A 12,602-nucleotide genomic window follows, 5' to 3' on the forward strand; every position below is an offset into this window, starting at 1 on the left:
CCAGGAGAATACTGCCTGCTCCAATGCATAGTGCCAACTGTAAAGTTTGGTGGAGGAGGAATAATGGTCTGGGGTTGTTTTTCATGGTTCGGGCTAGGCCCCTTTTTTCCAGTGCAGGGAAATCTTAATGCTACAGCATTCAATGACATTCTAGACAATTCTGTGCTTTCAACTTCGTGGCAACAGGATTTGGGGAAGGCCCTTTCCTGTTTTAGAATAACAATGCCCCTGTGCACAAAGCGAGGTCCATACAGAAATGGTTTGTTGAGATCGGCGTGGAAGAACTTGACTGGCCTGCACAGAGCCCTGACCTGAATTGGCACGCTGACTGCTTGCCGGGCCTAATCGCCCAACATCAGTGCCCAACCTCACTAATGCCCGTGGCTGAATGGAAGCAAGTCCCCGCAGCAACATTCAAACATCAAGTGGAAAGCCTTCCCAGAAGAGTGGAGGCTGTTGCAGCAGCCAAGGGAGGACCAACTCCATATTAATGCCCATGATTTTGGAATGAGATGTTCGACAAGCAGGTGTCCACATACACTACATTACCAAAAGTACGTCTGTTATAAAAATATGTTCTGTGTTTTTGGCACCAAGATCAACTGTACAAGTTGTTAAGGCTCTGGTCTTGTCCCATGTTGATTACTGTCCGCTAATATGGTCAGGCGCAGCAAAGAAGGACCTAGCAAAGCTGTAGCTGGCTCACAACCAAGCAGCATGCCTTGCCCTTAACTGCGCACACAGAACTAACAACCATATGCATCATAGTCTTTCATGGTTGAGGGTTGAGGAGAAATGGACTACTTCTCTTCCAGTCTTTTTAAAGAAACATTTGTGTGTTGAAAATGGCTAACCACTTGTCTAATCTATTTGCATACACTTCAAAACTGACATACATACATACATACTCCACCAGACAGGCCACTATGGGTTCTTCACTGTACCCAAAACAAAAACAGATTTAAATGCATCGTTCAGTTATGTATCGAGCCATGTCATCATGGAATGCTCTGCCACCAGAGGTTACTCAGGAAAAAAGAAAGTTTAGCTTTAAAAAAATTATTTTTTTAAGTATGTGGGGTACTCACCTGGCAGCGTGAGCAGGTCCTTGAAGCGCGAGCACAGGGCCTGGTATTCACAGGTCTTGTTGGGGTTGACCTCTGGAGGGGGCGTCCAGCACACACTCTCTTTGATCCCTGGAGGTCAGATAGCAAAGGTCAAAGGGTAGCACCGGTTGAGTCCGGTAAGAGACGTATACAGAGTTTGATATTACTTAGAAGTCAAAGCGTTTTACTGTCAAAGAACATGTGATGCCAACAAGGACAATAACTTGGTCAACTTTGCATCTACAGAACACATGAAAATAACTTTTAATATGAAAGACATTTTGAACATCAACTGTAATGAGTTGACATCATCATCATCCTCTCACCGTCAACCATGTCCGCCTTCTCCATGTCGCCTTGGCAACGCGCCTCACCGCTCTCCCCTCCCACGGTTGGCACGTTGTCAGTCACTATTGTAACCTGCCAACGACATCAGAGGGTGTCACTGACTTGACTTCTGTCGGCACTCAGGAAGTGTGATAACAGATTACATTGTACAGGGCCAGGCCGGGCGACAGATTATTAAACCCAGCCTGGCGGGAGGGCTGGGATTAGAGTTACAGACCTACTGAGGGACGGCGTGTCTAAATGAGATTGGGATTATGACTTCGGCCAGGTGGAAGTATTTCAGGATTAGAGAACATAGAGCAACATACTAGCAGATTAGAGTTTCTAGCTACTGATCTAAAAGTGGATCTGAGTAGGACTAGTCTAAAATGGTGCCCTACTCCCTTTATAGTGCACTACTTTTGACCAGGGGCTATAGGGCTCGGGTCAAAGGTAGTGCACTATATAGGGAACCATTTGGGACGCACCCTGTGTTTGTGTAGAAGTTTTTTTAAAACGCAGAGGGATGCATGGGTGGTGGTTTTCCACTGGGACTGTTAATCATCATTGAAAATGGTGTTAACTGCTTTACCGGGGGTTATATCAGTGGCTAGACTAAGCAGGTAGAATTTAACTTCCTCATCCTCTTCAGATTGAGAATTCTGAGGGTTTTGGGTGGGAGGGTGACAGACGTACCTGTTCACACTGCCCATAGAGGTCTATGAGGGGGTAGCAGGGGTTGGGGATGTCCTGGGCTGCTACCCCCTGGTCCATCCCGTTCACATGGAGGTGCAGACAGCTGTTCCCATCCACTAGTAGACCCAATACTGTACCCTCTGGACATGTGTCCAGGTTAGGACCATAGTTCTCACAGATCTGGGATGGAAAAAAAGGGGGGAGGGGGGTGAAGTGATGGAGGGAAGGGAAAGAGGATTAATCAAACAATCAATCAGGTTGTTCATTTGAAATGACAAAACGTTCTCAAAAGCAGAAAGTGAGTTGTGAAGGGAGCTGAGTGAGAGACAGCGACTTCAGTACCTTCAGTGAGTTGTGGAAGACAGAGTCTCTCTGCAGCAGCCAGGCAGAGCGTTTCAGACAGCACGCCGTGGAGGGAAAGTTGAGGCGGTCAGGGGAGTGACCTATCACCCCTAGCGACAAGGATGACGTCCACGACGGGTTCAGGCGGTCAATCTGAAACTATGGCAACAGAGACATTCGGACTGTCAGTCAAACTATAGTGACAGAAAGCACTATATTATATCATGTGTCCCTAAACAACGACGCTGCCCCAATCAAAAAAATCCAGACACACACACACACACCAGTGTAGCTACCTGGAACAGTTGTTGTCTGGGCAGGGGTTGTGCTGTGACCAGAAGGCCCTGGTTGTAGCTGGAGACACGGGCGGCCGTCAGGTTCTGATTGGACAGCTGGATGTTCTTCCCATGGTTCTCCAGGAAGGCCATGACACTGTTGGGCACCAGGGCCACCTTAGTGCTCCCGACCTGATGGACAGATATGGGGGGGGGGGGCATTGTTTACTTCAGTTGCTCAATTTGTGCTAATCTTAAACCACCTGTGGAGCAAATGCTGGCTTCCTACTGTACTTGAGATATTTGCATGAAAAAAAGCAACAAAATGACATTTTCTTACTTTAGAAGACACATTAGTCTAACTTTATATAGCTGTCAAGCTTGTTTCACTTTGAAGGTCCAGGCAAAAGCATGCTGTCCACCCGTCTCCTATCCCACTACATTCCCCCCCCCCCCCCGTCTCCTATCCCACTACATCCCCCCGTCTCCTATCCCACTACACCCCCCCGTCTCCTATCCCACTACATTCCCCCCCCCCCCCCGTCTCCTATCCCATTACATCCCCCTCGTCTCCATTCCCACTACATTCCCCCTCGTATCCCCCTACATCCCCCGTCTCCTATCCCACTACATCCCCCCCCCGTCTCCTTCCTACTACACTCCCACCCCGTCTCCTATCCCACTACATCCCCCATCCCCCGTCTCCTATCCCACCTCATCCCCCCCCCCCCCCCCCCGTCTCCTATCCCACCTCCGTCTCCTATCCCACCTCCGTCTCCTATCCCACCTCATCCCCCCCCCCCCCCGTCTCCTATCCCACCTCCGTCTCCTATCCCACCTCATCCCCCCCCCCCCCCCGTCTCCTATCCCACCTCCGTCTCCTATCCCACCTCCGTCTCCTATCCCACCTCCGTCTCCTATCCCACCTCATCCCCCCCCCCCCCCCGTCTCCTATCCCACCTCCGTCTCCTATCCCACCTCCGTCTCCTATCCCACCTCATCCCCCCCCCCCCCGTCTCCTATCCCACCTCATCCCGTCTCCTATTCCACTACATCCCCCCTCATATCCCACCTCATCCCCCCCGTCTCCTATTCCACTACATCCCCCCATCCCACTACATCCCCCCCCCGTCTCCTATCCCACGACATCCCCCCCCCGTCTCCTATCCCACCACATCCCCCCCCCGTCTCCTATCCCACCACATCCCCCCCGTCTCCCGTCTCCTATCCCACCACATCCCGTCCCCGTCTCCTATCCCATCCCGTCCCCGTCTCCTATCCCATCCCGTCCCCGTCTCCTATCCCACCACATCCCCCCCGTCTCCCGTCTCCTATCCCACCACATCCCCCCCCGTCTCCTATCCCACCACACCCCCCCCCCCCCCCCCCCGTCTCCTATCCCACCACATCCCGTCCCCGTCCCCGATCCCACCACATCCCGTCCCCGTCTCATATCCCACCACATCCCCGTCCCCGTCCCATATCCCACCACATCCCCGTCCCCGTCCCATATCCCACCACATCCCCGTCCCCGTCTCCTATCCCACTACATCCCCCCCCCGTCTCCTATCCCACCACATCCCCCCCCCGTCTCCTATCCCACCACATCCCCGTCCCCGTCTCCTATCCCACCACATCCCCGTCCCCGTCTCCTATCCCACCACATCCCCGTCCCCGTCTCCTATCCCACCACATCCCCGTCCCCGTCTCCTATCCCACCACATCCCCGTCCCCGTCTCCTATCCCACCACATCCCCGTCCCCGTCCCCGATCCCACCACATCCCCCCCCCGTCTCCTATCCCACCACATCCCCGTCCCCGTCTCCTATCCCACCACATCCCCGTCCCCGTCTCCTATCCCACCACATCCCCGTCCCCGTCTCCTATCCCACCACATCCCCGTCCCCGTCTCCTATCCCACCACATCCCCGTCCCCGTCTCCTATCCCACCACATCCCCGTCCCCGTCTCCTATCCCACCACATCCCCGTCCCCGTCCCCGATCCCACCACATCCCGTCCCCGTCCCCGTCTCATATCCCACCACGTCCCCGTCCCCGTCTCATATCCCACCACGTCCCCGTCCCCGTCTCATATCCCACCACGTCCCCGTCCCCGTCTCATATCCCACCACGTCCCCGTCCCCGTCTCATATCCCACCACGTCCCCGTCCCCGTCTCATATCCCACCACATCCCCGTCCCCGTCTCATATCCCACCACGTCCCCGTCCCCTATCCCACCACATCCCCGTCCCCGTCCCCTATCCCACCACATCCCCCCCCCCCCCGTCTCCTATCCCACCACATCCCCCCCCCCCCCGTCTCCTATCCCACCACATCCCCCCCCCCCCCCCCCGTCTCCTATCCCACCACATCCCCCCCCCCCCCCGTCTCCTATCCCACCACATCCCCCCCCCCCCCCGTCTCCTATCCCACCACATCCCCGTCCCCGTCTCCTATCCCACCACATCCCCGTCCCCGTCTCCTATCCCACCACATCCCCGTCCCCGTCTCCTATCCCACCACATCCCCGTCCCCGTCTCCTATCCCACCACATCCCCGTCCCCGTCTCCTATCCCACCACATCCCCGTCCCCGTCTCCTATCCCACCACATCCCCGTCCCCGTCTCCTATCCCACCACATCCCCGTCCCCGTCTCCTATCCCACCACATCCCCGTCCCCGTCTCCTATCCCACCACATCCCCGTCCCCGTCTCCTATCCCACCACATCCCCGTCCCCGTCTCCTATCCCACCACATCCCCGTCCCCGTCTCCTATCCCACCACATCCCCGTCCCCGTCTCCTATCCCACCACATCCCCGTCCCCGTCTCCTATCCCACCACATCCCCGTCCCCGTCTCCTATCCCACCACATCCCCGTCCCCGTCTCCTATCCCACCACATCCCCCCCCCGTCTCCTATCCCACCACATCCCCCCCGTCTCCTATCCCACCACATCCCCCCCCCGTCTCCTATCCCACTACATCCCCCCCCCCGTCTCCTATCCCACTACATCCCCCCCCCGTCTCCTATCCCACTACATCCCCCCCCCCGTCTCCTATCCCACTACATCCCCCCCCCCGTCTCCTATCCCACTACATCCCCCCCCCCGTCTCCTATCCCACTACATCCCCCCCCCCGTCTCCTATCCCACTACATCCCCCCCCCCGTCTCCTATCCCACTACATCCCCCCCCCCGTCTCCTATCCCACTACATCCCCCCCCCGTCTCCTATCCCACTACATCCCCCCCCCCGTCTCCTATCCCACTCACCCCCCCCATCCCCCCCCCCGTCTCCTATCCCACTACATCCCCCCCCCCCGTCTCCTATCCCACTACATCCCCCCCCCCGTCTCCTATCCCACTACATCCCCCCCCCCGTCTCCTATCCCACTACATCCCCCCCCCCCGTCTCCTATCCCACTACATCCCCCCCCCCGTCTCCTATCCCACTACATCCCCCCCCCGTCTCCTATCCCACTACATCCCCCCCCGTCTCCTATCCCATTACATCCCTCTGTGTGTCTCACCGGCGTGCTCTCCTCCTCGCCGTCGCTGCAGCTGTCTGAGGAGAGGGAGGGGGCCTTGATGCTTTCTGCGTCCTCCAGCACCGAGGAACTGACGATGGACACAGCCGTCACACGACCATACAGGTCCAGCACCGCATAGACGTTCTACCGGGAGGGGAGAGAGAGGTGGGGTTGGTGTGAGAGAATTAAACACATATGACGTGTGTGGATGCGAGAACCGTTTGTACGTTCATGAAGTGTTTGTGTGCGTGTTAATTGAACATACTCACACGTGTGTGTGTGTGTGTGTGTGTGTGTGTGTGTGTGTGTGTGTGTGTGTGTGTGTGTGTGTGTACGTACCTTGGCCACAGCGGTAGCAGCTGTTCCCATGTCCTCTCCGTCAATGAGGATGTGCATTGTGTCATCACTGCATCTCTTCACGCCCACGCGGTTCCCCACCTAGACACAGAGAATTCATCTCAGTACCCATCCTATTACCAGTACACACTTGCCCATTTCTGTACTCATCTCGGTCCTTCTATCCGTTCCAAATGCACACAATTGTCTAGAGACTATTGGAGTATAATAACGAACCTTTAAATCAAGTAGGTGCAGGGGAGTTCTTTCCCTGACTATGCTCAAAGATGGATCTCTCCTGAAGCTGCTTGATTAAAGGTTCATTATTATACTCCAATAGTCCCTGCCTACTCTTCGGATAGTTTTTTACAACACTCTAGTCACCATCTTTACATCTAAGTTCTCTCTGCCACATTGTTCCCTCTCCACTCCCTCCCCTTCCCTTCTCTCACCATCAATCTGTCCAGGGATGCCCCGTAGTTCTGTCTTTGGAGGACCCCATTGCGTCTGACCTCTGACCCGGCCAGCAGCCAGGTGACCTTGGCGCGGAGCTGTGTGAGGGAGGGGGACAGGCCCGACATGGGGCAGGAAGGCAGCTCTGGGGGGGCCAGGCTGGTCAGACCCATGTGGAGGGAACCAGACCACTGGTTATCTACCTCGTCTATCTTCACCTGGGGGTTGGGGTGGTGGGAAAGGAAGAATAGAGAGGAAGAAGAGGATGAGTACTGGTGATGGCAAAAATGAAGTGAATAAGAATGAACTTGTTTTTCTGGATGGAGAAAATATAAAAAGTACAATTATAATTACCTACAGTGCATTCGGAAAGTATTCAGACCCCTTGACTTTTTCCACATTTTGTTACAGCCTTATTCTAAAATTGATTAAATCGTTTTTTCTCCTCATCATTCTACACAGAATACCCCATAATGACAAAGTAAAAACAGGTTTTTAGAAATTTTTGCAAATGTATTAAAAATAGTTATGAAATATTACATTTACATAAGTATTCAGATCCTTTATTTAGTACTTTGTTAAAGCACCTTTGGCAGCGATAACAGCCTCAAGTCTTCTTGGGTATGACACTACAAGCTTGGCACACCTGTATTTGGAGAGTTTCTCCCATTCTTCTCTACAGATCCTCTCAAGCTCTGTCAGGTTGGATGGGGAGTGTCACTGCACAGCTATTTTCAATTCTCTCCAGAGATGTTCGATCGGGTTCAAGTCCGGGCTATCCCGAAGCCACTCCTGTGCGGTCTTGGCTGTTTGCTTAGGGTCATTGTCATGTTGGAAGGTGAACAGTCGCCCCAGTCTGAGGTCCTGAGCGCTCTGAAGCAGGTTTTCATCTATGATCTCTTTGTACTTTGCTCCGTTCATCTTTCCCTTGACCCTGACTAGTGTCCCAGTCCCTGCCGCTGAAAAACATCCCCACAGCATGATGCTGCCACCACCATGCTTAACCGTAGGGATGGTGCCAGGTGTCAAGCCGTGACGCTTCGCATTCAGGCCAAAGAGTTTAACCTTGGTTTCATCAGATCAGAGAATCTTGTTTCTCATGGTCCGAGAGTCCTTTTGGTGCCTTTTGGCAAACTCCAAGCGGGCTGTCATGTGCCTTTTACTGAGGAGTGGCTTCCGTCTGGCCTGATTGGTGAAGTGCTGTAGAGATCGTTGTCCTTCTGGAAGATTCTCCCATCTCCACAGAGGAACTCTGTTCCAAATTTCGTCCATTCAAGAATTATAGAGTCTATTGTGTTCTTGGGGACTTTCAATGCTGCAGACATTTATTACCCTTCCCCAGATGTGTGCCTCAACACAATCCTGTCTCGGAGCTCTACGGACAATTCCTTCGACGTCACAGCTTGGTTTTTGCTGTAACATGCACTGTCAGCTATGCGACATTATATAGACAGGTGTGTGCCTTTCCAAATCATGTCCAACCAATTGAATTTACCACAGGTGGACTCCAACTTGTAGAAACATCTCAAGGATGATAAATGGAAACAGAATGCACCTGAGTTCAATTTCGAGTCTCATGGCAAAGGTATCGGTTCTTGTTTTTCTTTAATAAATTTGCTAAAATAAAAAAAATAAAAACTTGTTTTCCCTTTGTCATTATGGGTTATTGTCTTGATTTATGTGGAAAACATTTAATTAATATATTTTTAAATAAGGCTGTATCGTAACAAAATGTGGAAAATGTCAAGAGGTCTGAATATACTGTATAAGAGCTTTACAAAACAAAACGATGCTAAACTCCACCCCAGCAACTCTACTTTCACGCCTTGACTCTCTCTCCATGGTATTCCCCCTGCCCTGGCTCACCTCGAACAGTTCGTCTGTTTTGAGTTCCTTGGCGCTGAAGACGATGCCATGAGCGTATCCTCCTACCCGGACGGCCTGGCAGCCCTCTCCCAGCAGAACCACGTTCTTACCATGTTTACTGTGGAGCCGGTGGGCCACGCCTGCCACTACACACACACGTACGTACAGAAAGAGACACACGCACAGGGGAAAAGGAGATGTGGCCCAGTTCATTTGCGGTCTGTCGTTTAACTATTTATTTCAATCCTTAACCTGAGAGAAAACACACATGTCCGTGGTGCGTACCTGGTGAGTGTATGGGGAAGCTCTTCTCCGTTATGTTGCTGGTACACAGACTGTTGTCCAGAGGGCCAGAGGAACTCGTGATGGACACCTGGACACACTGACCGTACAGGTCTATCACCGCATACACCTCTAATGGAGGGAGGGAGGGAAGGAGAGTGTTTTGGAAAGTCTCCCTTGACAAAGACAATTAATCTTAATGAGTGATATTTTAGCATAAAAGAGCTGCTAAGTGTATTTATTCAGAGACGCTTGTGGCAGCTAACTAAAAAGACCCTTAGCAAACAGCCAAGACAGCGCAGGAGTGGCTTCGGGACACTATCAATTCCATTTTAATCAATTCATGAGAACCCTAGCACATACAGTGCCTTCGGAAAAGTATTGAGACCCCTTGACTTTTTCCACATTTTGATAGGTTACAGCCTTATTCTAAAATGGATTTAAAAAAAATACATAATCCTCAGCAATCGACAGACAATACCCATAATGACAAAGTAAAAGGTTTTTAGACATTTTCGCAAATAAAAAAAAATAGAAATACCTTATTTACATAAGTATTCAGACCCTTTGCTATGAGACACGAAATTGAACTCAGCTGCATCCTGTTTCCATTGATCATCCTTGAGATGTTTTTACAACTTCATTGGAGTCCACCTGTGGTAAATTCAATTGATTGGACATGATTTGGAAAGGCACACACCTGTCTATATAAAGGTCCACAGTTGGCGATGCACGTCAGAGCAAAAACAGAGCCATGAGGTTGAAGGAAATGTCCGTAGAGCTCCGAGACAGGATTGTGTCGAGGCACAGATCTGGGGAAGGGTACCAAAAAATGTCTGCAGCATTGAAAGTCCCCAAGAACACAGTGGCCTCCATCATTCTTACATGGAAGAAGTTTGGAACCACCAAGACTCTTCCTAGAACTGGCCACCCACCCAAACTGATTCAAATCAGAGAGAAGGGCCTTGGTCAGGGAGGTGACCAAGAACACGATGGTCACTCTGACAGAGCTCTAGAGTTCTTCTGTGGAGATGGGAGAACCTTCCAGAAGGACAACCATCTCTGAAGCACTCCACCAGCCACTCCTCAGTAAAAGACACGACAGCACGCCTGGAGTTTGTCAGAAGGCACCTAAAGACTCTCCGACCAGAGAAACAAGATTCTCTGGTCTGATGAAACCAAGACTGAACTCTTAGGCCTGAATGCCAAGCATCAAGTCTGGAGGACACCTGGCACCATCCCCACGGTGAAGCATGGTGGTGGCAGTGTCGGGATGTTGTTCAGCGGCAGAGACTGGGAGACTAGTCAGGATTGATGCAAAGACGAACGGAGCAAAGTACACAGAGATCATTGATGAAAACCTGCTCAGGACCTCAGACTGGGGCGAAGGTTCACCTTCCAACAGGACAACGACCCTAAGCACACAGCAAAGACAATGCAGGAGTGGCTTTGGGACAAGTCTCTGAATGTCCTTGAGTAGCCCAGCCAGAGCCCGTACTTAAACCCGATCAAACATCTCTGGAGAGACCTGAAAATAACTGTGTGGCAACGCTCCCCATCCAACCTGACAGTGCTTGAGAGGATCTGCAGAGAGGAATGGGAGAAACTCACCAAATACAGGTGTGCCAAGCTTGTAGCGTCATACCCAAGAAGACTCAAGGCTGTAATCACTGCCAAAGGTGCTTCCACAAAGTACTGAGTAAAAGGTCTGAATACTTATGTAAATGCGATCAGATTTTTATTTGTAACAAATTAGCAAAAATTTCTCAACCCGTTTTTGCTTGGTCATTATGGGGTATTGTGTGTAGATTGAGGGGGGAAAAACGATTTAATCCATTTTAGAATAAGGCCGTAACGTAACAAAATGTGGAAAAAGTCAAGGGGTCTGAATACTTTCCGAAAGGCACTGTACATGGGGTTGTGATAAGATGTACATGACAACTGGTTCCATTCACCTTTATCTGGCGGCAGTCCGGTGCAGGCCACGCCCTGGTCCACCCCATTGATGTAGTAATGGAGGTCGCCGGTGGCCGAGCGCATCATGCCGATCCTACTGCCCGTGGTCAGGGAGTCCAGGTCGCAGCCGTAGTTGTTACGCATGGTGTTGCCGTCCTGCATGATGGCCGTGCCACTGGAGTGGGAGGGGAGAGATAAAAAGGTTGAATTACTGTTTCTTCAGGCGTAACAAAGACAGCCAGATGAACCACGCATGTCCAAAGAGACCTGAAAACGTTTCATTAGCTCCCTGAGCTAATAGGCTTTAGCTCAGTGGGCTAAAACAGGCGCGCAGGACACCTGGGTTTGAACACAAACGAACATAAACCCTTGCCTAAGCATCCAGGTGTCGTAGTCTATATCCGTCATGGTGTTAGGAAACTCCAGCTCTTCTGGCCTGATGGAAGTCACACCTGGACAGAACACACACAGACAAACATATCACCCCTCTGCTGTGGGTGTGGATAGGGCTGTGTGAGAAGGTTGAGAGGGGTAAAATAGAAACGCCTTACCTGCCATTATCTTACCTGCTTCTATTGACCCCGACCAACGGTCCACCATCTTCTGAATGACTATCTCAAAGAGTTCTCCGTCTCGAAGGCACCTGGCAATGGGCAACACAGTCTTGACACACACAAGTGATGTGTGTGTGTGTGTGTGTGTGTGTGTGTGTGTGTGTGTGTACCTTCGACCTGTTGGAAATGACGATTGTGTGTGTGTCACACTGACCTGTTGGAGATGACGATGGCGTCGTTGAACTCGGAGCGACAGTTCTGTCTGAGGGCAGTGCGCCCCCCATTGGTGATCACCGCGTTGGTGCCGTGCAGCTGGTGGAAGCGCAGGTCGTTGGCACTGTTGCCCCCGGCGACCGAGCATGGGCTGCCGGGCGACATGACGGTGGGGCCCTCCGAGCTGTCCTCAGGGAGAGGGGGGAGGTCCGCTAGAGAGGGGGGAGAGAGAGAGATGGGTTTAGTCATGAATGGTTGTGTAAACAAAGTTAGTTGACACACTAGCAGCCTTTAGAATGTTCTTGTGAACCTCTCTACCCCCCCCCCATCCCTCTCACCCATATCGTCCATGATGGTGGCCTGTGCGGCCTGGCCGTAGAGGTCCACCACGGCGTAGACGCTGGGCGGGATGTTCCACGCCGCCGGGCCCTGCGCCACCCCGTTCACAAAGAAGTGGAGGCTCCCGTCCTCCTTACGCACCACGCCCACCGTGTCCCCCGCCTGGGGGGAGGAGAGAGAGCACGGAGTGTTAAATTGACAACTACGAAACACAAGAGGCAGTAAGTAGTAGAATGATAGTGTCATATGTTGATAGTGAGGGAACGAGTGAGAGCAACAGGGGTAAGAAAGAGGGGGGTGGGGGGGTAGAGTTTGATAATATAAGGCT

At 52.2% G+C, this 12,602-nt stretch overlaps 1 protein-coding gene across 1 annotated transcript in view; it reads right to left on the reverse strand.

The window, feature by feature from the left end:
• Positions 1-12,602, reverse strand: part of LOC106608752 (neuralized-like protein 4) — a 30,317-nt gene that overhangs the window by 6,395 nt on the left and 11,320 nt on the right. The window contains 15 exon segments of the mRNA XM_014206869.3: positions 1,089-1,196; positions 1,433-1,526; positions 2,130-2,309; positions 2,472-2,630; positions 2,768-2,938; positions 6,276-6,419; positions 6,615-6,713; positions 7,064-7,282; positions 8,931-9,076; positions 9,216-9,344; positions 11,168-11,343; positions 11,542-11,620; positions 11,735-11,811; positions 11,937-12,147; positions 12,274-12,436. Of these exon segments, the coding sequence (XP_014062344.3) occupies positions 1,089-1,196; positions 1,433-1,526; positions 2,130-2,309; positions 2,472-2,630; positions 2,768-2,938; positions 6,276-6,419; positions 6,615-6,713; positions 7,064-7,282; positions 8,931-9,076; positions 9,216-9,344; positions 11,168-11,343; positions 11,542-11,620; positions 11,735-11,811; positions 11,937-12,147; positions 12,274-12,436 (2,155 nt within the window).

This window comes from Salmo salar, chromosome 07 (assembly GCF_965601325.2).
Source record: "Salmo salar chromosome 07, fSalSal1, whole genome shotgun sequence".
Lineage (NCBI taxonomy): Eukaryota > Metazoa > Chordata > Actinopteri > Salmoniformes > Salmonidae > Salmo > Salmo salar.